Source organism: Asterias rubens, chromosome 12 (genome assembly GCF_902459465.1).
Source record: "Asterias rubens chromosome 12, eAstRub1.3, whole genome shotgun sequence".
Classification (NCBI taxonomy): domain Eukaryota; kingdom Metazoa; phylum Echinodermata; class Asteroidea; order Forcipulatida; family Asteriidae; genus Asterias; species Asterias rubens.
In genome coordinates, this window is record NC_047073.1 from 15,030,430 (window position 1) to 15,056,208 (window position 25,779).

A 25,779-nucleotide genomic window follows, 5' to 3' on the forward strand; every position below is an offset into this window, starting at 1 on the left:
TTTTTTTAAACATAAATCGTGACAAACAATTACTAAAAAAATTGTTTTATTGTTCGTAAGCATATACTCTTATGTTTGAAAGAAAAAAAATTCTATTTCCAGGTGACTTTAAGACGGGGAACAAGCATTTTCGCAAAAAGCGCTATTTAAGTAAGGTTATTATTATTTATTATTACGTGGCCGGTGTGACGAGAGACTATGTCCCCATGAGGTTCTGTTCCCCGTGGGGCGAATTGTCTGATAACGCCCTCTATTGAATGATCTTCCTTTAGCCTGTGTTAATGATGGATTATATTGGCACTGGACACTATTGGTAATTACTCAAAATATATTTGAGCGTAACAACTTAATTGGTAACGAGCAACGGCGAGCTGCTGATAGTATAACATATTGTGAGAAACGACTCCCTTTGAAGTAAACGTAATTTTGAGAAATGAGCCTTTCTCAGGCATCTGAAGGCACACAAATTTGTGCAACAAGGGTGTTTTTCTTTCATTATTTTCTTAGTTTGCTAGACGAGCAATTGAGCACAAATTTTCACAGGCTTGTTATTTTATGCATATGTTGGGATACACTAAGTGGGAACACTGGTCTTTGACAAGAACCAAACGTGTCCAGTGCATTTTACTTACTTCGTTTGGTTATGTCTGAGATGAAATGGGAGTGGTGGTGTTTCGATTTTTTCAGTGGAGCGTTTTGATTGCAAGGACAAATGAGAGAAAAGAAAAGTGAAAACTATGTTTGTAAATAATTTAAAACGGGATTAACTTTTGGGCAAGGACACGGGGTGCGTTTAAGTGTATTCAATTTGGGTTTGGTTTGGCGGGGGAGGAGTTGGGTTAGGACATAAAATAAATCGAGAAATGCTGCATAATGTGTATTTTATACGTTCGAGATGAATGTGTTAAATAATTTATTTATACAAATGTTTAAAATAGTGTACAGTACGGAATTACATTTTGTATTAGACATAATTCAGCAAGGTAACTGGTAGTTAATGGACTATTTAACTTCAGACTTTGGGCTTAAAGTTTGTGTTAAAAGCAGTGGACACTATTTGTAATTACTCAAAGTAATCATTAGCATATAACCTCACTTGGTACTAAGTAATGGGGAGCTGTTGATAGTATAAAACATTGTGAGAAACGGCTCCCTTTAAAGTAACGTAGTTTTTCGAGAAAGAAGTAATTTTTCTCGAATTTAATTTCGAGACCTCAGATTTAGAATTTGAGTTCTCGAAATCAAGCATCTGAAAGCACACAACTTCGTTTGACAAGGGTGTTTTTTCTTTCAGTATTATCTCGCAACTTCGACGACCGATGAGAGCTCAAACTTTCTTAGGTTTTGTTTATTTTATGCATATGTTGAGATACACCAAAGGAAAAGAATGGTCTTTGACAATTACCAATAGTGTTTACTGCCTTAGTTCTGATCAAAGTGTAAGTTAAGGTAGCGTTTGTAAATACTACAATATTGTTTATTTTAAGTACCCACAACGGCCAAACTAGATAAGGAAAAAAAAAACATACTATGCAACTGTTTTTATCCGTTGTTGTATTTTGCCCTCGTACAATGGTTGACTTATTGTTTGTGAGATATTGGTAGTTATTGGAATTTGAGGCACTGGACACTATTAGTAATTACTCAAAATAATTATTAGCATAAAACCTTACTTGGTAACGAGCAATGGGGAGTTGTTGGTGGTATCAAACATTGTGAGAAACGGCTCCCTCTGATGAAGGAGCATGGTTTTTGAGAAAGTGGTAATTTCTCACTCGAATATTAAAAAACTTCAGGCCTATATAAAGCCTTTTAGATCGGTATCTGAAAGCATACCAATTTGTGCAACACAATGGTGTTTTTCTTTCACTCTTCTCTTCACTAATTGAATCATTTGTTCACAGGTTTGTTATTAATTTATGTATATGTTGGGATACACCAAGTGAGAAGACTGGTCACTGACAATTACCGAAGGTGTCTATAGTGCCTTTAACTCTTTTATTTGAAATCGGTCCCCGAGATGCACAAAATCGACTGCCCCCAAATCATGCAATGTTTGTCGTTGTTTTCACTTAACTTACCCCAAAATTTCGTGGAATTTCCACGGGCTTTTGTTTGAGTGTTGTATACTTATGTATTATTTAAAACTATTTATTTACTAAAGGGATGGAAATTTATTAGTCTCTTCCAACTGACGTACTTTAACCAACATTTAAAAATTTACTGGCCAATTCATGGGTTGTAAATGAAAAGTTGAGTCGGAATTTGAGATCCTATTGGTTTAAGTTAGTTTCTTTAACTACATATTTTCTATTTAAAACATGCAACAATAACTACGTATTATTTAACATCTGTGATGACGTTGCTGCAAAATTTTGTAATAAAAGTTCTATGAACACACTCACAAAAAACACTTCATTGACAATTCTGTGTTTGTTTAACTGTTTTCACATCGAATTGTTATTTTGGCCTGGCATGTTTATTTTACCAGTTGGTGAGAACAACACAATTTTGAGCAATATTGTGCAAAACGTGAACTTATATTACGATACACACAATGCATTATCAATAGTGTCAAATAATGTATGTTCCTACGGAGAGGTGGACATTTTGTTTCGGTGTTGGGTTTTTTAGGTGTTTTTTCCCCATTGTTTATTTTATTAACTTTGTGTATAATGATTCCTCTGTATTTAGTTCAGCGTCAGTTCAGACTGGTGCCTTGAACAATAAACTAACGAAAACGGTAATGGGGTTAAAGGGAACCCGCCGCTAAATAAAAACCACTTGGCCCTCTATAACTACACTGCAAAACAAAATAGGAAAGATATAGATTACTCCAACAAAATGTGCATCCTCTACGACTCAAACCTTGTAAAGTTTGTCCCCGTTCCCGAGGTTGTGAAGTTGTGTAGTGTTCCATTTTAGATTATCCTAAAAAGAAAGACAACTTATATTGCCGGGCGGCAATTTTGTTCTTAAAATTGCCACTGTTGTAGTGCTTTTCAATTGGGAATCCAAAGGAAATCTGCTGCCGGGCGACCTAAGCGTTAAAGTTAGATGTTAATGCACTAATGACGGCCTATAAACGTAGCGTCTCGTATTCTTCATTTGAAAATGCCGGTCGCAAACTCTCATTACGCTCAAGCCGGCCTCAGGTCGACTACGATTTTCGTGCGCCCACAAAAACTGTCGGCAACGCGCAGACAAGCTCAAGCATAGAGCTAGTCACAACAACTGAGAAATCGTACACCTGCGATTGGTTCCCGACCGTCGGGATCACGTCGTACAATTTGACTTGCGATTGTTAACTTTTTCAAGCGGTGCCTGTTTCAGATTGTCTTAAAATCATCACAGCTACGCTCAGGTCGTAAATAATCGCCGACTGATCCTGAAAAGTCAGTCGCCGACTGTTTTTTGTTGACGCAAGTTCGACCTGAGGACGGTGTCAGATGCAATTGTGTCCGCCATGCAATACTGTCAGCTCCAGACACTTTTGCATATGCAATTGTGTCCGGGGCTATGCAAAAACCGTCCGGTGGACATGTACATGACTGTAAGTACATGTATGTGCGCGCATAAACGAGCGTGCATGCACTGAACCTACGCCAGCCCTATATGCAGCATGAATATTCACGTATTTTATGTTTGCAGCGAATACCCAAAGGCCGAACATTTCCCATGTCATCATAACTTTGACATGCACTTAGCTTGTAAAAAAAATGAGGAACGTGTTCCATCGACCAAGAACGTTTAATTTACTGCAAGGACTGTTTTGCACGGGGGCGAACACAACTGCATATGCAAATGTGTCCGGGCGTACACAATAGACCCTTCCCATGAAATATGTAAATTGCACGTAGCGCGTGCGCACTAACGTTTTGGTTGGCAAAATGAAGGGACATTGCGCTGTTTTGTGCACGGCTAATGGGTGCGTGACGCAGACGCGATTGCGCGTCTGCTTAGTGCACAACTCTATGGCGTTTGCCAACCAACAGGGTATGTACGCATGCGTGAATGTAATTAGCATATTTCATGGGAAGGTTCCATTGCATTATGCAGCAGCGTCCGGGCGGACATGATTGCATATGCAAAACCGTCCGGCAGGCATTATTGCATATGCAATAATGTTCTCCGGATAGTATTGCATAGAGGGAATAATTGCATGCGACAACGGCTTAACTGTGAATAAAGGGAGTCAAAACTTTGAATGACTGATTCGCACAGTGTCCCCGTTAATCTTTATGGACGCCCTCTATCGGCAAGAACTTCACACAAGTAAACATGTCGAGTAATGTATGACACATGCACGTGTATGGATTGGATTAACGATCCAAACCAACGTATCAGCTTTGTCAACCCGTCATGTTATTTTCTATATGGTTATATCAACCGGTAAGAAAATTGTAGTTTATTTCATTTATCTGACCAAAGGAGGTTATAGCATTAGAGAAATACTTAGCTTTTCTGCTGTGGTCCGCGAAAATGTTAGTATGCCTTTGGGGGCGGGTTTTGGTTGGTACAGTAGCCAATACAACTCCATGGTAAGGCCAGGGATGACACTCAATGTTGAGACTAAAGAGAGGCAAGAGAATACTGAGCTGTCTCCTGGCGATTGGATTTGTACTATGCCCAATAGGGCAAAGAGTATCGGCCCATGTGCCCATGTTAACACTTCCCTCTTGTACGTACATACCACCTACAGAATCTAAAATCTTCTTAAAGACAGTGGAAACTTTTGGTATTTACTCAAATTAATTATTAGAATAAAAGACGATCAGAGCATACTGATCGAAACGTCGAGTTGAAACCTACGGTTCTTTTCAGAACCACCCTAACTCATTGGAGATAGTTACATGGTGTTACCGCAAACCTTTCTACATCGTATTTCCACCATGCAAATTTTCAAATCCTTGTTAATAAAAACTTAATTTTCCACCAATTTGATTTCGAGACCTCAGAATTAGAATTAGAAATCAATTCAAGCATCTGAAATTTTTTATTACCAATAGTGTCCAGTGCCTTTAAGAATTCCTGGGATTCCAAGCACATAGAAGACACAAAAGGATATACTATGCCACATATCAAGCACCATATAAATATTAGATAGTTTGAACATCAGCAGGTTATACAGCTTATTTCATTAAACATTTCGTCCCATTCGTCTTTGTCCAGCTAATCTCTTGTATAGAATAGCGTTGCATCACCAAACCCGGCTCCAAACTCCCGGACGAGCTCCCTGGGCTGACAGGACCAGGCATGTTGTTGGGGGACTCTTCGGCCGTGTCGAGCAGCCCCATGGCCGGGGTGACAACTCGGTCCGGAGACCCGGTCCATAGCCGTTGACGCCGATGATGATCTCGCACTCGGGTGGCTCCGTAAGTTGCAGAGACGAAATAGTTCATCCTATAGCACGAAATAACACAATGTGGTCCTCTTTTTATATGAAGGGACCGTACGGGAGGGGCAGGGGGGGGGGGTTGACGCAAAATATGTTCAACAAAAATCAAAGCCAATTGAAGTAGGGTCCTTAATACTCGACAATTTCATTATTATGTGGCATCCATCTCTTCATAATTATACTCAGTATTATTTGCTTCAACTGTATGTTTAATTGCCAGTGTCAAAAACAAAAAAATGTGCATTGAATCATGAGTTACTATAATGCAACACTCCACATAGACAATGTGTAGGATTTGGCTCGTGCGAAAAAGTCCCTAGGGTGGGGGTGGCCAGGGGGGTTAATGCATATCGACTCATCATGACACCTACCACATAATTTGACGGCCTTGTCTTCGTAACAGTTCCAAGAATTGCGAAATACTGGAATCGTAAAATCTAGGTTGTAAATTGACACCAAACGTGATATATGAAACTTCCGTGTTCTAGCAAACATAAACAACAGGTGCTGCACGTTCAGAATGTTGCTTTTTTAAATGGTAATTTTCCACTCTTTTGTGGCGTGGCGTGGCCGCGCGGTTTAGTTCACCGGACCGAAGCTCCAATCTTCTTAAGCTGACACTTTTGCGTAACAGTTATTTGCTAAGCAAAAGTTAGCAGGATACCAGTCAAAGATTGCGCATGTGATATGGTAGTTTGGCTGGTAAACTTATTTATGCAAACACATTTTTTCAAGCAGCACTTTGAAATCGGTCCCTTTGGTGTTGTCGGCAGCAGAGTGTGGGTTCATAGTGCGTTCGTTTAGCTCCCCTGGGTCTACCCCAGTGCGTGGCAGTTTATTTGTCTAGGACGAATGTGGGTAATTATCTGCACACGTTCGTCCTGGGAAAAAAAAACGCCACACGTCGGGGTCGACCCAGGGAAGCTAAACGAACGCACCCAATGACTATTGTGCCCGTGAGCAAGGCACCTAACCATTGATTCGTAAAATATTGGAATGTTGTGTGCATTCTTCTCTATATACCAGCCAGGCTTCTAGTGGATAATTACTCATGCCTATATACTGGATTGTGAATTGGGTAACTCTGTTTCATTTGAACAAGGAACAAATCGTATAGAGTGGGGTATGAACCAACGACCTCCGGATAACGTGTCGGGTGCTCTACCAACTGAGCTTTTAGCCCTAATTGGCGGTCTCCCTATTTCTACCAATACTCTTTATGTGTACCCTACATGAGTTTTGTCTTTTATAATTTCGATTTTGTTTTTCACACGTAAATCCACAGCGTATGTGCGGGATTTCCTGATACACTGGGTGCAACAACAAGGAACTCTTATTTTCTGTCAATAGAGGACCTAGGCCTATAGGGAATACATGCTCATGTTGTACTTTCTCTTGTCACTCATTTTGTTTTCTATCAAAACATGGTGTTTGTCAAACAGGAAGTCTGCATCGATAAATCGCTATTATATCAAGCCCAAGTAAACATTTGGAATAACATAATAATTGTTTTAAAGGGTACTTATAGATTTTTGTTTTTAAATAGAAATTTAGTGATTTCACAAAATTTATTTTAGCCGACTTAACCCAAATTATTGCCGCATCTGCTTATCACAAGAGGGCGACAATAATGGTGTCTTGCATTATGAAGGTTGCACTACACCAATAGCAATATTTTAAGGAGTGAAGCCTCTTAACCAACAAATGTTTCTCTAATTACATTTTTTTTTTTCGGTTATACCTTTATGGAATTTTGACAAAATTGTCAAATATTGTGCCCCTGTGGTTATTGACTTTCAAAATTGGATCATTTTGGGATAGCACCTTTTGCCCTCTATACGAATGGCCTTGTTTTGCAGGCACTGGATGGACACTTTTAGCATAAAAACTTCCTCTGAAGTAACGTAGCATTTACCAGTTAATTAGTCACCAGTTAGGATACCGGAAACCACCTAGATTAAAACACACTTGACTTGTACGTACAAAGATCATTACTGCAATTCACGTGTTTTTTTCTCAAGGTGCCGTGATTTCGCAGTTTCCAATATAAATTGTAGATATCTATCTCAAAGATAGTCACATTGGAAGAGCTTAATGGTTTCGTTATAACATTCCTAACCCCCCCCCCCGTGACTCGAAAACGTACGAAATATTAGTATACAAGTGCACTATTGGGGTAGGGCCTACGAACCGAAATATTATTGAAGACGAGCCGGGGTCTGTTCGAAACTTCGAGACCACACCGGCTATTTTCAGAGCACACATTCATCTCAAAAGAGATGTATACATGCATGGTTGTACAGTCAAGTTAACTACACTTGGTTACCTTCAAAATGTTTTGTCAAATTAATCAGCTATTAATGTTCCCGTGACTCCAATGACCGATTGAGCCTAAAATGTCACCGTTTTGAATTGCATTTTGGGCCACGCATATAGTGTAGAGACTCGTCTTTGACAACCTAATAATACTGACATTACCTGCTTTAAAGGCAGTGGACACTATTGGTAATTACTCAAAAATAATTATTAGCATAAAACCTTACTTGGTAAGGAGTAATGGGGAGCTGTTGATAGAATCAAACCTTGTGAGAAACGGCTCCCTCTGAAGTGACGTATAATTATGTTTTCGAGAAAGAAGTAATTTTCTGCGAATTTCATTTCGAGGCCTCAGATTTAGAGTTAATTAATTTGAGGTCTCGAAATCAAGCATCTGACAGCACACTACTTCGTGTGACAGGGGTGTTTTTCATTATTATCTCGCAACTTCGACAACCAATCGAGTTCAAATTTCCACAGGTTTTTGTTTGCATAATATGATGAGATACGCCAAGTGAGATAACTGGTCTTTGACAACTACCAAAGGTGTCACATGTCTTTGAGTGTTGTTGTTTGTAAGTTGTTTCGTTCGTCGCCCTCTGTTTTGTCCGTTTATCTTGTCTCTGTCTCATGCTGGTTACTACATGCCTCGGCTTATCAAATCGGCAGCCATACTAGTTCCTTCATTTTGACTGTATAAACCTTCTCTGTTCGCTATTACATTGTTAATAATTATGCACTTTGTGAAGCTATGTTTTTGACAGTATGGAATTAAATATGAATTGAACTGAATTGAAACTCAAACTTGTGGGGGCCCCACATACGTTTGTCAGAATGAGTCGACGGAAATGCAGAGGCGTCTTTTGTTTCCAAGTCAGGCTAATTACTAACCGAGTGGCATAATGGCATATTGAATAGGCTCTATTCATCCGGTGGTGTTTTTTTTCTCTCGTTTTTTTCCGAGATATGTGTTATTAGTCGTTAAATGAAAACGGGAACCACAATAAAGAAAAAACAATCGAAAATATTTATATTTGAGTGTCTAGAAACTCATACAATGCAGAAACAGTTTGAAAAGGATACATGTCGAGAACATTCATAACAACAATTGTGTTAAAGATCCTGGACACTATTGGTATTGTCAAAAACCAGTCTTTTCACTTGGTGTATCTCAACACATTATGCATAAAATAACAAACCTATATAATAAAAGAAAACACCTTGTCACATCACGAAATTGTCTTGTTAGCTACAGTGATTAAGTTCACTTCTGAATTTTTTATAGAAGTTATAATTACAATCGTATTGACCCACATTCGTTTTGCATCACTTGTGAGTTAGTCAGAGTTTGTGGGAAAACGGGAATGATTTCATTTCCCGTATAAAGCGTGGTTTCCTTTTATTTTCGATGCATGGCCTTGCTGCACTGATCAATGGATGGCAGGTTTCAGATGGGCGTTTTCGAAAACCACGTCTGTTGGTTAACAGCTCCGCACGCTCTCCTTGCCCTTTTGTTCACAGAGCCGCATCCAAAACCTTGGTTTTAAAAGGGCAGTCAGTCCGAATGACGGTGTGATTTTAAGCAGACACGGGAAATTTTGCGGAATTGTACCTTTGATTAGTTTAAGCATGGAATTTCGGCACACAGTCATTATAATAAGTCTAAGGTATTCATAAGGCATTTTTAAGGATACAAAAGTCGAATAACAAGCAGGTTTTTTTTTTTTTTTTATATATATATATATATATTTTTAACAATTAATCGGGGTTTGGTCGCTACCGCAAAAAGCTGGTTATATTACAATGTATTTTGGTCTTATGTGAAAATATGAGACTATCTAGATTAGGTATTCAAACGTGAATACTGAATTTGACTTGGAGTCTCTTTTTAAAAGTACGTTATAGGCACACATCCTATAATGCACTTTTGTGCCTCCACAAAAAACCGCAATGAACAGGAAACTGGTGGGATTGATGTATAAGTACAATGAAATAAAATATTATGCACTCTACCCCTTTAAAGTAGCTCCGCGCCATTGATTCACCTTTTATGTTGATCATTGTCACAGCCACGAAGAGACAGGTCCCCTTACACGAGAAACGCGGAAAGCTTAGCCGTGCTAGTAAGAAACCACACCAGCTTATACTGTGTGCATGTATGTCACAATAATAATATTGCAATTTGTGTGCGTTCTTCCCAAATTCTCCGTTGGGCTGGCTGTAAAATCTGGTTGTCTGCTTCAAAATGGCAGTCTGTGATCGAGGAATAAACTGGGGTTGGGTTCAGACGAGACCAGACACGTGAAAGAGTCGGCTGCAATGTGTCACAAATGGTACGGTGGCTGATCTCCGCCAACAACTAAACACCTTTTTTTGCGTTTGTTTGGTGTTCGTTTCCGCCAAATTCTCCGTTTATTTTAGTCGGGTAAGGGTAACCAAGTCTAGATTTCTGCTTCAAAATGTCACAGAGGCCTATTTTGATCATGGAGGTAGAATTCTACCTTCCTGGTGTGATGTGAACGAGGACTAAACTGGGTTGGGGCTTCAGGCGAGACCAGTGTTGTACTCGTGTTCGGAGAATGACGTGTGTATTGCTGGAGGATGATGTTTTCAACGGCACTGATGAGGGGATTAATGTACGCGATGTCATTATTTGTCTCATCTTGAAACAGACTTTGAAAGTGTAGAACTTCCATTGTTATTTATTTAGAATTCCTTTTAGTGATATTATGAATAATATGGTCATATTATGAATAATATTGTATGTGCCTAGAACCTCCTCAGCATGCAGTATATTTGTATATATACGCGAAACTACAGAAACTGATTCACAAAGGATGCAATAAACAGTAGATTCGTCATTTCGAATCCCCAATAAATAGTAGATTCGTCGGTGCGAATCTGCAATAAACAGCTCCATGGCCATTAAATGTTCAGTAAACAGGCTGTAAACGATGTGACGTCATAAAAATAATAGCCTAAAGGAACGTTACAGAATTGCAAAAATCGTGAAGATCACAGATTTACATAAAACTTACACGGTCTAATGATATTGATAGTTGAAAACATCCCTTGAAATAATTCTGTCTGAAATGTAATATTATTTGATGAGAAATTTGACGCACGTGTGAGCAGCCCGTTCCAGTCGCTTGGGATTGCGGCTCTCCATGCCACGAAGGCTTGACAAAAGGCTATCTAACATCCCATACGTTACTTTGTGAATAATGGCTCTACACTAATCATATTCTGTATACGTGGAGCCATGAATAACAAAAAGGTTTGTTTCCCTTCTCTTGGTACGCTGCCTCTTTTCTGCCTATGCGGATTTGTCGGCCCTATTTATCACGGAGGAACACAGATAAATCTTTGAGGGATTTCATCATTGAAGATAAATAATACTGCCTGGTTTGCCCACCATACATACAATACATCTTTCTCTACGTGCTGCGTGTGGGTCACTGTCCACAGCTGCCACACGCTCCGCATGTTGAGAGTTGTGTGTGCGTGCACACGCAAGCTTGATCCCAAGTTGGTAAAGTGTGTTTATCTGTTCTAGAGTGCCTACACGTTGTTCCGGTTGTAAGTCAGTCACAGTGCATGGCCAGCGTAATCAGTGAACGAAGGATATAAAGCATTGCAACTAGCTCTTCCTTGGACACATACAACCCGGAGTTGGAGCTAGCCACAAGTTTCAGTCCGTTATTCCAGTACAAACATTGAAGGGCTTGGGACCATACCGTTTTTTCCTGTGAATGGAAATTTGGATTTTATGCCATTTTTTTTGTTCTCCTTCATAATTGTAAGAGTACAACATCATCATGGCTCGAGACGGCTTGAGTACAAGTCTACTTATTTTGATATTAGTGGTGACAATAAGCTCAAACTGTGAGTATAAATTAACGTAATTGATGAGTCAAAAAAAGTATCAGTGGGTGGTTTTAAAAAAGTTCCTCCACTTCTTCATTCTTGATGAAATGAACTAGTATCTAGTTTACTCATATTCATTGTGAAAAAGTAGTGGCAGGATACGGACATTTTCCCTGATTTTAGTTATATCTCCACGGTTGTTCATTGTACACGATTTTTTTTGTTCAATCCAAACTTGTTTTGAAAGTACCCTGTCAGTTATTTTCGAGGTTTACTACTTGATAATTAAAATAAACGTCGCATCCTCTTCTGGCGCTTCCCACGTTGTATCATAAACTTTAGTGTGATGATTCACACGGCTGTTATACAGGTTGAGTGGCTTCTAACTCGCACCCCTGAACGAATATGGAAAACATTACTGCAGTAACGATTCTTAGATTGTGTATTCCTGCATAGACTTGATCCGGAGTTTCAGCTTTATCTTAAAATTGTAACCACCTTTTGAAAATGATGGCTCACTTTGCTTAGTTGGTAGAGCGCCTGCACGTCAATCCGGAGGTCGCTTGTTCAACTCCCACCTTAGCCAGTTGTTCTTTCTTTGTTAAACCCAAAAATGTTCAGAGTTTTCTTAGTCGGTGTCCTTTTTGTTTATTACTGGAGATTCATAAAATGTTGACAAAATTATGAAAGACAGACAACTCTGCACGTTTCTATATTAAAAATAGGCATATTAATATGTTTGGTATTAAGAGCTAACAAAATAGTCGCAGACAGTGGTTTGATCAACACTATAGGCCAAAACACGAAATAACAAACCTGTGAAAACTTTGCATAAATCGTTATGAGAACCTTGTGCCAATTTCATCATAAAATACACTGTCCTTCCTTTTGGGTTGTATTTATAAAATCAGCAGTACATTTCCCCATTATTTTAAGGTTTTCAGATACAGTTTCTCTTAAGCCCCATATGACTTCATTTCAGAGGGAAATATTATTTCATGGGAAAAAGTTTCTATAGTATAAACCTCATAGTCAGTTTAGCTTTGACTAAAAATTAAGGATTTCTGTATACCCTTTATCAATACTATAACGTACTACCTTAAACTGATTGAGTATTAACATGGCATGGAACACAGCTGTTGCTGAACTTAGGTATGAAAGTTGTATTTAAAGATGATTTTATTTTCCCCCCAATAGATGCTGAGCAGGTTACCGTGATCAACTCCACCCCATTGGTGTCCAACAGCGACACACTACTGTCCTGCCTGGATGCCGGGGCTGAGCCACCGATCACCCCAGCCTCTCAACTCACCGTCGGCAGACTCACAAACACAGGGGATGTCTTCGTGGGTGACTTGAACGGAGAGATTAGCCAAGACGGGGAGCGTCTTGAGGTCCGATGGGGGAGCCAGATGGGGGAGAGCCGGCGTGGGGTTTTCTACTGCGTCGGAACTCAACAGGACAAGAAAGTTGTCACCATTAAGATGTACAGAGAAGGTAAATCATATGTTAGAGAAAACAAAATTAAATTGTCGATGTGGTTTAATTTCTGCCATTTTCTACAGCTGTAGTGTTTTGTAGTTTCGTGTCAAAAGCTGCGGTGTTTTGCAGTCTTGTAATTTCCTCGTTGCCTACTGTGGTGTTTTGTGGTCTCGTATCCGAGACCTGCCGTTGTTTACAGCTGTGGTGTTTTGTAGTTTCGCATCCACCTTCACGGCTCGATGACATCTTTAGAAAAATACAGAACGCACCTATTTCTATACATTATTTTTTTCACCGCTGACATCTCTCAACAAAAAGATCTTCCGCCAAGAATCTTTTCTATTCATTTGTCCGTAAAGAGAACCAACTGTGGAAATGCTTCATGGAAACGAAAAGTGATAATCTTTACTCACACGCGCAATAAACTTATCATACAATTCAAAAAGTGACAAACCATTTAAAATATTACACATCTTTCGTACCAAAAATAGCAACAGTGAAAATATTATTTTAAAGGCAGGATATACTTCTGGTATTGATTGTCAAAGAGCAGTATCCTCACTCCTTGCATCCCAACATGCATAACATAACAAGTCAGTGACAATTAAAACTCCATTGACCATCGAAGTTGGAAGAAATTAATGAAAGGATAACAAATAAAACAAAATAGTCTTGAAAATCAGAAGAGAGTCGAGTTTTGGCGAATATGAAGTGGTATAATAAAGTCGTTCCATAACGAAAGCGCAATGAAACGGAAGGCTCTTAGACCATAAAGTGTGGAAAAATAAGTTTGAGGAGTTGAGGGATTTGCCAGAAAACGAAATTGACGAACAGGAATTATATATGTTAGAGGTACAATGTGCTGTCCATTGTTTTTAGTGGGTCACTTTACATCAGTTGATTATCATTGAGAGACAATACCAGGAAATACTTATCCCAAAGTCAAACTTGCGGTCACCTTTAAAGGGGCACGCTCAATCATCATTTTGACTATTTATTACTAAAGCATTTTTTATTGTTCACTTTGAATTACTGTAATGTATTATGATTGATCCAATCATCAATACTTTTTACACAAATCAAAATAATAAACCAACCTGATTGGTTAACGAATACTGAGACTGTATGCATAAAAACAGTTGCTTAATAGGCTGGGATGGCTTAAAAACTAAAACAAAAAAAAACACTGTTGATTTAAAGATTGATGCCCTTAGGCACTTTTAGGCTACAGAAAAACACTTGTTCTAAAATGGATATGAAAACATATTTGAAAGTAAACTGATTCACATTAACATCCCTTGAAATTGTGTGTTTTTGTGAAGTTGCACGATACTGATAGAACGCAGGCAGCTTTAATCTGTGGAACAAAGTGTTAAATTTCACCCAATGCCGGACCGTATAATACCACGTTGTATTTCCAGAGGCAAATGTATGGTTTTGTTTTAACTACTGACTCATTAGAAAACACTGTGAGAGTTTAGTGCACGAAAAACTCTTACACAAATATAAGGAGCAATTCCAAGACAGAAAATGGAGACTTGAAGTCAGAGTTCCCCTTTAAGGACACTCACATCCCTTCATGCTCAGCATCCGTGTTTGTTTGACTTCCTTGTTATACCAGTCAGTAAATCCTTACGCATTCGGGCAAGTTGGACAGCACACTTCACCACCAGGACCAAGTGTTGTGTGCTGCCCGGTCTTTCCGGATGTGCATCTCAGATGGCTTATCAATAGCCACAGGTTCAAAGATCCATAATCATGATTTTGGAAAGACTTTTTTACCCAAAGATTTGGAATTATTTTATGTAAGGCTGTGATTAGATACAAGTTAAAGGCATTGCCCATGCACTTGATAGTGTCTTGAGAAAACAAAACAACAACAACAACAACAACTACAACTTATTAACACAAAACAAAGAATCAAAACCGAACATTTGCTTCGAGTTGGTTTGATTTGTTTGGCAAACTGCAAAGAGATTACATTCAAGATTAAAGGAACACGTTGCCTTGGATCGGGCAAGTTGGTCTTTGAAAAGCGTCTGTAACCGTTTGTTATAAAATGCATATGATTAGAGAGATATTCTAAAAGTAGAATACAATGATCCACACAAGTATCACTCGAAATTCCATGGTTTTCCTTTTACCTCGTAGACTAACACGGTCGGCCATTTATGGGAGTCAATGTTTTGACTCCCACAAATGGCCGACCGTGTTAGTTTGCTAAGTAAAAGGAAAACCATGCAATTTAGAGGCACATTTGTGTGGATTATTGTATTCTACTTTTAAATTATCTTTCTAACCATCTGCATTCTATAACAGACGGTTTCAAACACCTTTCAAAGACCAACTCGACCGATCCAAGGCAACGTGTTCCTTTAAAACAATTGAACGGTTCACAAAAACTATACTTTGCTTAACAGTTGACTGGGGAGAAGAAATCAAGTTGACGTTTCATCCCTCATGGAGACATGTCAGGTCGTAACCTGTGGGATACTTCACTTCAAATAAACCACAACAAAACATCGAACTGGTGCGATAAGGCGAGTCGGTAGAGTCTTGTTTATGGTGCAAATTCGCTCACATTTCAAGGAATATGGCAGGAATCTGAAAATATTATCAAAAAATCCAGCAAAGGTCAAGGTTTATACTCTATCGAGATCTCACATGAACACGCTTAAAGGCACTGGACACTATTGGTATAACTCAAAATAATCGTAGGCATAAAAACTTAGTTAGTAACGAGCAATGGAGATATTAACACATTGTGAGTAACGTAGTTTGCGAAAAATAAATGGTAACTTCTTACCCAAATTATGAAAGGCTTCAGGCCTGAAGTTTTAATATTAAATGTCTTATTTATCTAACCTCTCAATTGGTAAATGCGCGGAAAATAACTAGTAATGCAATGCACTTAATCAGTAATGCAAGGCAATTTAATTCATCTCTAAGACTATTTTCTATTTTACGTTTGACTGATTTTTGTTCAAATTAACTCAGTAACGTTTTCAGCGATAATACCATCGGCAAAAGACACACACACCATCAGCGTCATCCTACTGTTTCCAGATCACATATCAGTGGAACAGCCAAGACCGTGTAAATCATATGGGCCGGAAGTAACAGTATATGGCAGTCCATATTGGAATAACAAGAAAATAATATTATGAATTTGTCCACACCAAAATACATAAACAACTGCAAACACATTGATCGATATTACCTACCTCCATGGTAAAACCAGTAACCATCAAATATTGCTCTTGCGTTTTCTATGAAACGTAACAGGTGGTTTTTACTACAAATTATTATATACATCATCACACAATCAGGCCCTATTCTATGAAGCCAGTAATAACAAAAACTGCTAAGCAAGGAAAAATTTAACTTAAACGTCATCACACAATCAGGTCACCTTTTATGAAGCCTATAAGCATACAAATATTGCTAAGCACAGACAAAGAAACTGTGTACCCCAACATTTAGTTTTACATTGTCGCAACTGGTGCCCCGCTCATTTTTTACTTAGCAAAGTATGATTTGCCGAACATAATTTGCTTGACAGCTTTATGAAGTTGGGCCCTCGTAGGGACCGAAACCCAACCAACACGGCCCGGGATTCGAACCGGGGTCCCAGGTGGCTGAGGCTTGGTGGAAACCACTTCGCCAACCTGTATACCCATTAAGCAACGTGGCCTTGCCTGGATGAACTTAACACCTGGAAAACGCATTTTCAGACTTATTTGTTCGTTCCAGGCTCTGTCTGTCACAGGTTTTTACCTCTTTTAAATAATCAAGAGCCTACGACGTGGTTCGATTAAGAATATCGGAATGTTTGCTAAGAAAGAAAACACAACAGACAGCAATTTAGTTAGATTCTCTTCTCTCTCAATTATAGTTATTATTATTATGAAAATTATCTCAATATCTCAATATCAAGGATTCAACAAATACAACACAATCCATTCAGTTTTAAAAAACAATCAATAAGGCAATGGTTCAAAATCATATTAACTCCTTCAGTATTATCAACGGTTCACAACTGTGCGAAATGGTATTTGAACGGCAATTCACCAAGGTGAAACAACAAGTAAAAATACTCAACCATATATGAGTCTGAGGAAATATTAACAATCGCAGGTTTGTAAAATGAAACAGCAATAATAAATACTGAAGCAGTTAATGGCAACGAAAATACACAATGATATATAATAGGTCTTAGCTGGTTCCGCGCTTCCACTGGACTTGGCAGAGACTCTGTCTTGGGAGATCGACATCAGATTGGCTCCGAAGTCCAAGAAGTGACTCTGACGAATTCCAGGAAGACGACGAAGGGGGTTGAGAGCGGGACTGGCGAAAAGTTGAACCGGGTCAACTTCCCAAGCGAGGCCTGTGGGCTAGTCTGTATCAACAGAGCACGTGGTAAAGATGCAAGAAGGGGGGTTTAGGAACGTACTTAGGGAAGTAACAAATGTTCCAAACAAAATCTACGCAAAGTGTAACTATCTAAACACTTTCAAGAAGTCTTCCTTGCATTAGGCCGATTTTCGCTCTGAGGATCCAGAGGAAAACGAGCCAGGATATACCAAGCTGGTCACGCACTCGGACAGGAAAGTTAAACTATGATTGGCCAGAAATATTAAAACAATAACATTCTGGTTGGGCTTGACCAATGAGAAAAGAATTAGTGGCCTAAGTTCTTAAGAAAACGTGTGGGCAGCTAAAGACAATCAAATCCGGGCACAATTCAAGGAAACTACTGACCTTGCAACAGTCATTGCAACATAGCCTTACGTCATGTCCCTGGGGGCAACCAACTGCTATGTCTTATGGTCAAGGAATTCCTGGACAGTGACTCTGGCCACTCCTCTCAAGGATGTGGTACTATAAACAAATGTTTCTCAGAATTATAAAACTACGAGAAACTAACACCCACACAGGAGGTGAAAGTTGAAACAATGACTCTATAATAAACTTAAGAATCCTCGTTGGACAACTTAAACTAAATAAAATAATCTTCGTCGGACTATTAACTAAAGTAAGAATTCTTCGTCGGACTAATAAAATTATGTTATAATATGCAATTTATAACAGAGTCCGACATGTCTTTGCCTGTTCTTTATTACTAGATTTGATCACCTCCATGATTTGATCAAAACAATGCATGTCTGAAAGTTAACACCATCAAGCTCTACAAACTTCCCCCTTTTTATCAGTCGTCTTATCTTTAACACCCCACCACACGCCCAGCTAAACTTCTTATCTTGCTGGGACACGCGCCCCTCGTTAGTGTGTCTTCTGGGGAATTGACAGCGGTAGTAAACATTCCCGGAGTGGTCTCCTTTGGAGCACGGACCTATGACCCTAGCCCCAAGGCTCTCTCTCTGCTTGGTGTCGAGCTGGCAGCACCGGCAAGACGAAGCTGTCATATACTATAACATCATTATGATTACAGGGAAATCCCATCGCCCAAGTTGGCTGGTGGAGGAAGTGGGAAGGAAATAAATTCTTTACGTGCTTTGGATTGCGGCCCCCAAACAGATTTTGTTTAATGGATTACACAATAAATAAACATATCACTTTTGATTATCCACAGATTTGCACCATTGTGGAAAACTTTCTTGAAATATTCTGGATTCAATTAAGGATGTCATATAGTTTTCGAGGAGCCTGCAACATAAAGGCGTAGTTTTGCTCTTTGCTTGTGTCCAAAACTTTACGTTTTAAAGCTTGAAAATACAAGTTTTTTTTAAATATGTTTCTCGTGACTCCGATGACCGATTGAGCTTGGTACAAGGTACTCAATGCGCTGTTACACAAAGGAAGTTTATTGAAGTTATGAATTCTGAGACCCGATTATGTAGCACTTTTCTAAGGGTTTACAATGTGCCACGGCGCATTTGGCAGCCACAGCCAGGAACACCGGGCGAACCCCTTCTCTTCACTTTGCCTCTAGCAGTTAAGATTGATCTTAGCTCCCTATGCATTCGAACCCTGATCTTTGGTGACAACTACCGATTCTGTACGCGTTCTTCACAATAGTTTTTGTAATTTCATGTCATTTCATAAAATAGTATACGATGTTACAACATGTAATATGCATCTGCGTATAGTACGATGTTACAACCTGTAATATGTACATGTATATGTATCTGCGTTATACACTGTTACAAACATCTGACCCCCACCAAAACCTTGACCCTTGACCCTGACCAAAGACTTCTTGGCTTGTATTCAAAACGAAACAGTTCTACGAAACAGTTCGTTTCCGATTACCCAGGTTTCCAAAATACCCAGGTTGTTTTAATCGAAAGCACATCAGGTGAGCAGATGATAGGTAGTGTAGTGTACACTCAGTACACGGACAGATTTCGTCAAGCAATTTGGCACAGCAAAGGAATGTACTGAACTTATTTTGTGCACACTGAATACCATGATGATGCATTGAGTAGCAAATCGTGTATTTTTTTTAGTTTAGCGCAACTGGTATATTTTGAAAACGTTGTTCGGTTAAATTTCGTAGACAAGTCACCTGTTGATACTGCACAAGTTCAACACATTCACAAGGACTGACGGGGTATCAGATAATTTTAATTTAACGCGGCATTAAGAGCGCGACGTTTGAAACCGGCTCTAATCGCACGCGGGGAGCTGAGTGTATCAGGCTTCGGGCCTTGTTTGTCACACGAGGCATCTTTTATAGGCAACTATTACTGCAGTGCGTGCCATATGACCACTTTGGTAGCACATAAGTCATTTATTTCGAACATTGCCTTACGATCCACAAGAAAAATCTATAAACATTGAAATTGGAATGTCCTTTTTTTATTGAGATTGCGTGGAACTATAGTTGCCTGTGTAGACTCGTGTGACATGTCCCTACGCTTTCAACGCGACTCGACCCTCACCGCGACAAAAGCATTTAACGACTTGTGCACAAGTCTATATCAGTACCAGCGTCGCATGCCCTACAACTACTTCCTAGATGACATGGTGTGCCCGTGGATTTAGAGCAAGAAGTGGGTTCAGCTTTAAAACTATAGTAACAAGGCAAAGTCAATTTCCTCCAAGTAAAGTTAAAAATGAGGTCGAAACACACGTCCCAAAGGACAGTGGGTTGCCGCCTTCCGGTTGGTTTGGTGGTCACGCCCCTTAAAGGAACACGTTGCCTTGGATCGGTCGAGTTGGTTTGAAAAGCGTTTATGACCGTTTGTTATAAATTGTATATGGTAAGAAAGATGTTTTAAAAATAGAATACAATGATCCACACAAATTCGCTCGAAATTGCGTTGTTTTACTTTTACTTTGCTAACTACGACGGTCGGCCATTAAGGGAGTCAAAAAGTGACTCCCATAAATGACCGACCGTGTTAGTCGACAAGGTTAAAGGAAAACCACGCAATTTCGAGTGATACTTGTGTGGATCATTATATTCTACTTTTAAAATATCTTTCCAAGGCAACGTGTTCCTTTAAAGGCAATGGACACCTTTGGTAACTGCCAAAGACCAGTATTCTCACCTGACGTGTTCCAAATAATGCAAATAAACTAATCTGTGAAAATTTTGACTCAGTTGGTCATCGAAGTTGCAAGAGAACAATGAACGAAAAAATACCCTTGTTGCACAAATGTGTGTGCTTTCAGATCAGATGCCTTAAAAATAATTCAGGTCTGAAATCTTTTAATTATTGAGTGGGAAATTACCTCTTTTTCAAAATGTACGTTACTAACTTGAGAGGGAGCCGTTTCTCACAATGTCGTTTACTACCAACAGCTATCCATGGCTCGTTGCCAAGTAAGTTTTTGTGCTAACAATTATTTATAGTTGTTACCAATAGTGTCAAGTGCCTTTAAAGATTCGGACGGAGGGAGCATTCAACTGTTTCAACTGTCTGTTTGCAAGAATTGAAAACCAAACATGATTTCATTATTTTGTCGTGACGCATACGCGTCTGTGCGCAAAATATTGTCTCTTTACAGGTATGCGTGAATATTGATAGTATATAATTAGAATATCCGATTTTTTCTTTGTCTATTTGCAGCTTTGATCCAACCAAAGCGTCTCACCGTGACAGCAAGCCTTGGCGAGCGAATCCGTCTGGTGATGGTCAACACCGGAAGTCGGGCATCGACCAACACCGCCCAGTGGTCCTTCAACGGGGACGTGGGCGCGTTGAACGGCACCAGCCTGCAGTCGAGCTCGGAGGAAGAGTCCTACGTTATCGAGAGCGTGCGACAGGAGGATGCTGGTGTGTATGAGGTGTACCCATTGTCGGACCAATCCAGGGCAGGTTTCATGCGCCTCATCGTACGAGGTAGGTATGCTTTAGAGTCAACTCGACCCTTAACAACCCATGCGCCTCATCCGATTAGTATTTATACTGGAGTGTCAACTCGAAGTAATTATAGCCATACGCCTCATCGTACGAGGAATGTGTCTTGAAAGTAGAGTCAACTCTACCTAAAAAGACACTGTGCCTTATCATACGAGGTATTTATGATGGAGAGTCAACTCGACCCAATAGCCATACGCATCATCATATGAGGTGTGTGTCTTTAAAGTCAACTCGACTTCCATCACTCTAAATGTGCTCATCATGGCGAAATCACCCCTTGACTTTCCAACACCGTTGTGGCGTGAAAACTGATTTGAGGTTGTTAATTCGCCGTTGTATAGTTTGACGTCATTTTCCAAAGTCACACTCATCTCCTTGACAGTGGTTCGCGCCACACTTCAATAACAACGCTTTCGATCATAATATGCATTCAACACAGAGAAAGGATTTATACTTTTGAACATCGCAAAAGCATAAAAACTTAGCAAAAAAAACGGCAAAATATGGTGAACTTCTTTGCAGCAGTTTGTCCTAAAACTCACGAAGTCGTAAGTGCAGTTATTATCGGTTGCTGAAAGAGAAAGATTACTAAAAACACGAGTGTTCTGGAAAGTGGCATGTAATGTACAACATACGAGTAATCTCGACCTAAATGGAACCTTACTATGGCTGTGGCTATGTATAGATAAGGCCATATCTAATAAATTTGGCGGCTACACCTATCGGCTACGACTCACATTTTCATTCCGAGCTCCCCATCTCGCACCTTTGATTCTTTTTAATCTTTGGTCACACTAGTACTCAAGTAATTTGCAAACAATTCTGCCCGACCTTTTAACTCGATAAATAGTTTCCCAAAGCTCAATGAGGTTACACCACTAACATTCAACCAATGAGCGGTTTGACAGGTTCGGTTTTGTTTTGCAAAATCAAGACTCCTTTTGTTGTCGAGATCTATTTGCGAATTAAAAGCAATGTTCGAGTCATGGTGAAACCATGGACAGTTCATTATGACAACTGTTTCCTGTTTTTAACACGCCATAGAGCCACGGAGACCAGCCTTCACCCGACCCTGAAACTGTCCACAACAAACAAAACGACAAACGCCTTCTTCTGTGTTTTGTGTCAACAATGGGTCCCCAGGCACGTTGACCCCCGGCGTAGCCATGGTCCCTAAAGAATCGAAAAGAAAGATGTCATTGTCGTAAACAAAACTACGTGATTTTGGTCAACAAAAGTCTGAGTTAAAACAAAAGGATCCTGGATGCGAGACAATGAGCCTTTTTTGAAAAACAAAACAAACCACAAACTTGAGCATAAAGGAAAACATGTTTTGTCGCGAGAAGTTGTTTCTAGACCCCCGGGAAAATAACAAAGTTGTTTTGACATTGAACTTTTTTATTCCCTTCTCTCTGTCAAAAGGACAGAGACCCGCGATTGTCGCAAACTTGAGTTCTTTAATCTTGTGGAGGGGTTAAAGGCAGAGGACACTATTGGTAATTACTCAAAATAATTATTAGCATAAAACCTTTCTCGGTGACAAGTAATGGGGAGAGGTTGGTGGTATAAAACATTGTGAGAAACAGCTCCCTCTGAAGTGCCATAGTTTTGGAGAAAGAAGTAATTTTCCACGAATTTGATTTCGAGACCTCAAGTTTAGAACTTGAGGTCTCAAAATCAACCATCTAAACGCAGACAACTTCGTGTGACAAGGGTGTTTTCTTCTTTCATCGTTATCTCGCAACTTTGATGACCGATTGAGCTCAACTTTTTACAGGTTTGTTATTTTATGCATATATTGAGATACACCAACTGTGAAGGCTAGTCTTTGACAATAACCAATAGTGTCCACTGCCTTTAAGTGTAAGATTTCGGCTCTGGGAATTCCCGAAGATTTTTACAAAAACAACCGAAGTTTTAACGAAAACAACCGAAGTTTTAACGAAAAAAACCGAAGTTTATACGAAAACAACCGAAGTTTTTTACGGAAACAATTCCAAAACTGAAAAGTTCAAACAGCCACTTGACCGATTTTTGTTTTGTACGGAACTGCTATAAAACAAAATTATGTTTTGGTTTGGTTTTTTTTGTTCCACTTAAACGTGTACACTTATGAATTTTTCGTAATTATCGGTCAAAAAGGCCTAAACTTCAAGGTTTTGAAAAACAAAATACACTTCTGCCGTTGACGGCGTGCATCATAATATACAATACTTTGACGTCATGTGTGGGAGTTTGCTTTTTGTTAGACCTCCATGAGCGATACCACGGTATTCAATGTTCAATTTTCTTCCGCGTTTTCGCTTGGTGTCTGTCGCTTTTATACATTGTTAGCATGGACTATCGTGCCATTTGGACCAGGGAAGAAACCATAGTCATGAGGCTGGTTCCAAATGGCCGACTACAGTAGTCAACCAATGCAGATCATCCAGCCTGGGTTCGAGTTAACCAATGGTGCACACTCGAATTTGCTCTATGGTGCACAAGCGGCTATACAAAAACGGAGCTCCCATAATGGTGTAACATGAGTGATGACGTAACAGGGCTGTTCTCGAACCTTTCTGAAAAGTTGTACAAACCTATGTCAGTGTCCAATGTCTAATATCGAAATAAAATCCTATGCTATGTGAATATCCATTGTTTAGAATCGAGAGCAGAACATGTTTTACAGCTTCATAGAAGAACTTTCTGAACTTTCTGGCTCATCTGATGGAGTATATTCTCTCATAAACATGAAGATTATGATTATTTTATCTTGCCCACAGCCAGGCGCAGATTTCCGTCGGTTCCCCCCGGCCCCCACCCCGTTTGAACATGGTTTGAACTAATGTACCTTTGTCAAATTAATCATTGACTTTGGAAACATCAAACTGGCAAAATATCCAATGATGTGTATTGAATGTCGTACGGTCTTAAAGGAGCGGTATGCAACACTGTATTTTGGGGGATCCCTGGACTTCAGAACTCCCGGGTCAGAATGAACCCGGATCCTGGACCCGTGTAGACTCGACGCAAGTCCCAATCACGTACCATCGTCAGAAAACTATTGCTTTGTGATGCGATCTGCACTCCCCCAACCTATTCCGCATTCTCGGGACCACATTTTGACGACGAGCGCGCACTGCTATACGGCTTGTTTGCTAGTTGGAACGATAAACATGCTTGGGGACCTCTTACCACGAGAACGGGACTTGAATCAAGTCTAGGACCCAACGTGAGGCCTGCTGCTGACCCATTTCTGGTTTAGTTTGAATTCAAATTCCCCCATTTCATTTTATTTGGTGAGCATGTATCAGTATAATACGTGCTTGTCAATGTAAAGGATTGGGGGAGCTGGCAAAAATAGTCGCAGACGGTGTTGATGTTTTGTGTGATCAACCATGATACATGAAGTAATACCAAACCAGTGAAAAGTTGTGCTTAATCCGTCTGAGTCAGGAGAAAATAGTGAAAAAATGCGGCATATTTTTCAGCATGAAACCACATTGTCCATAACGTTGGTCGTGCGATCATCTCGTTTACTTCAGAAACAGTTTACTCAAATGATTTCATTTCAGAGGCAACTTCACAGAAAGAAAAACTAGTTCTAGATATGAGCTTTATAATCATTAAGGTCCTAAGACTAAAAGGCAGTGGACACTATTGGTAATTACTCAAAATAACTATTAGCATAAAATCTTACTTGGTAACGAGAAATGGGGAGAGGTTGGTAGTATAAAGCATTGTGAGCCTCCCTCTGAACTAACGTAGTTTTCGAGAAAGAAGTAATTTGCCACAAGTTTGATTTCGAGACCTCAGATTTAGAATTTGAGGTCTCGAAATCAAGCATCTGAAAGCACACATTTTAGTGTGACAAGGTGACAAGGGTGTTTTTTCTTTCATTATTATCTCGAAATTTCGATGACCGAATGAGCTCAAATTTTCACAGGTTGCTAAAACAATGATGTTTTTATCCTCTGTATACCTTTAAAACTGAGTGCTGTGTAAACATACGATGTTATGTTATCTAAAATATCATATCAAGGAAACACAGCTTGCTATTTCTGGAAGATTAATTCTCCAGTCCCCTATAGCTTTTCCGGTGATAGACAGGTCAAAGTTTTGTGTGAACCCATTGTGATACTCTTTAATTGTTTTAATTTGTTTTGTTTTGTTTTATTATAAAAACAGCGTGTTCAGAGGGCAAGTTCGGTACCGGCTGCCAGCAGGATTGTCCCCGTTGCATCCACGGTGGCGTTTGCGACGATGTTACCGGTGTTTGTATTTGCCCTCCGGGGTTCATGGGAACAGAGTGTGAAATCGGTAAGTGAATCAAATCCGTTTTGCATTAAACTTACACGGTTTGAAGATATATGATGGAAGAAAGCTTCCCTTAAAATTGTA

At 39.6% G+C, this 25,779-nt stretch overlaps 1 protein-coding gene across 4 annotated transcripts in view; it reads left to right on the top strand.

The window, feature by feature from the left end:
• The first annotated feature begins 9,862 nt into the window (after positions 1-9,862).
• LOC117297976 (tyrosine-protein kinase receptor Tie-2-like) overlaps positions 9,863-25,779 on the top strand; it is a 50,137-nt gene continuing 34,220 nt past the window's right edge. Inside the window, exons 1-5 of one of the 4 annotated variants that reach the window (XM_033781177.1) lie at positions 9,863-10,139; positions 11,271-11,599; positions 12,779-13,078; positions 21,103-21,375; positions 25,567-25,698. In XM_033781177.1, the coding sequence (XP_033637068.1) occupies positions 11,533-11,599; positions 12,779-13,078; positions 21,103-21,375; positions 25,567-25,698 (772 nt within the window). In that variant the 5' untranslated portion in view covers positions 9,863-10,139; positions 11,271-11,532. Of the gene's footprint in view, positions 10,140-10,897; positions 11,600-12,778; positions 13,079-21,102; positions 21,376-25,566; positions 25,699-25,779 lie in introns of those variants that run through there. The other 3 variants (XM_033781179.1, XM_033781178.1, XM_033781176.1) reach the window with 3 other exon arrangements.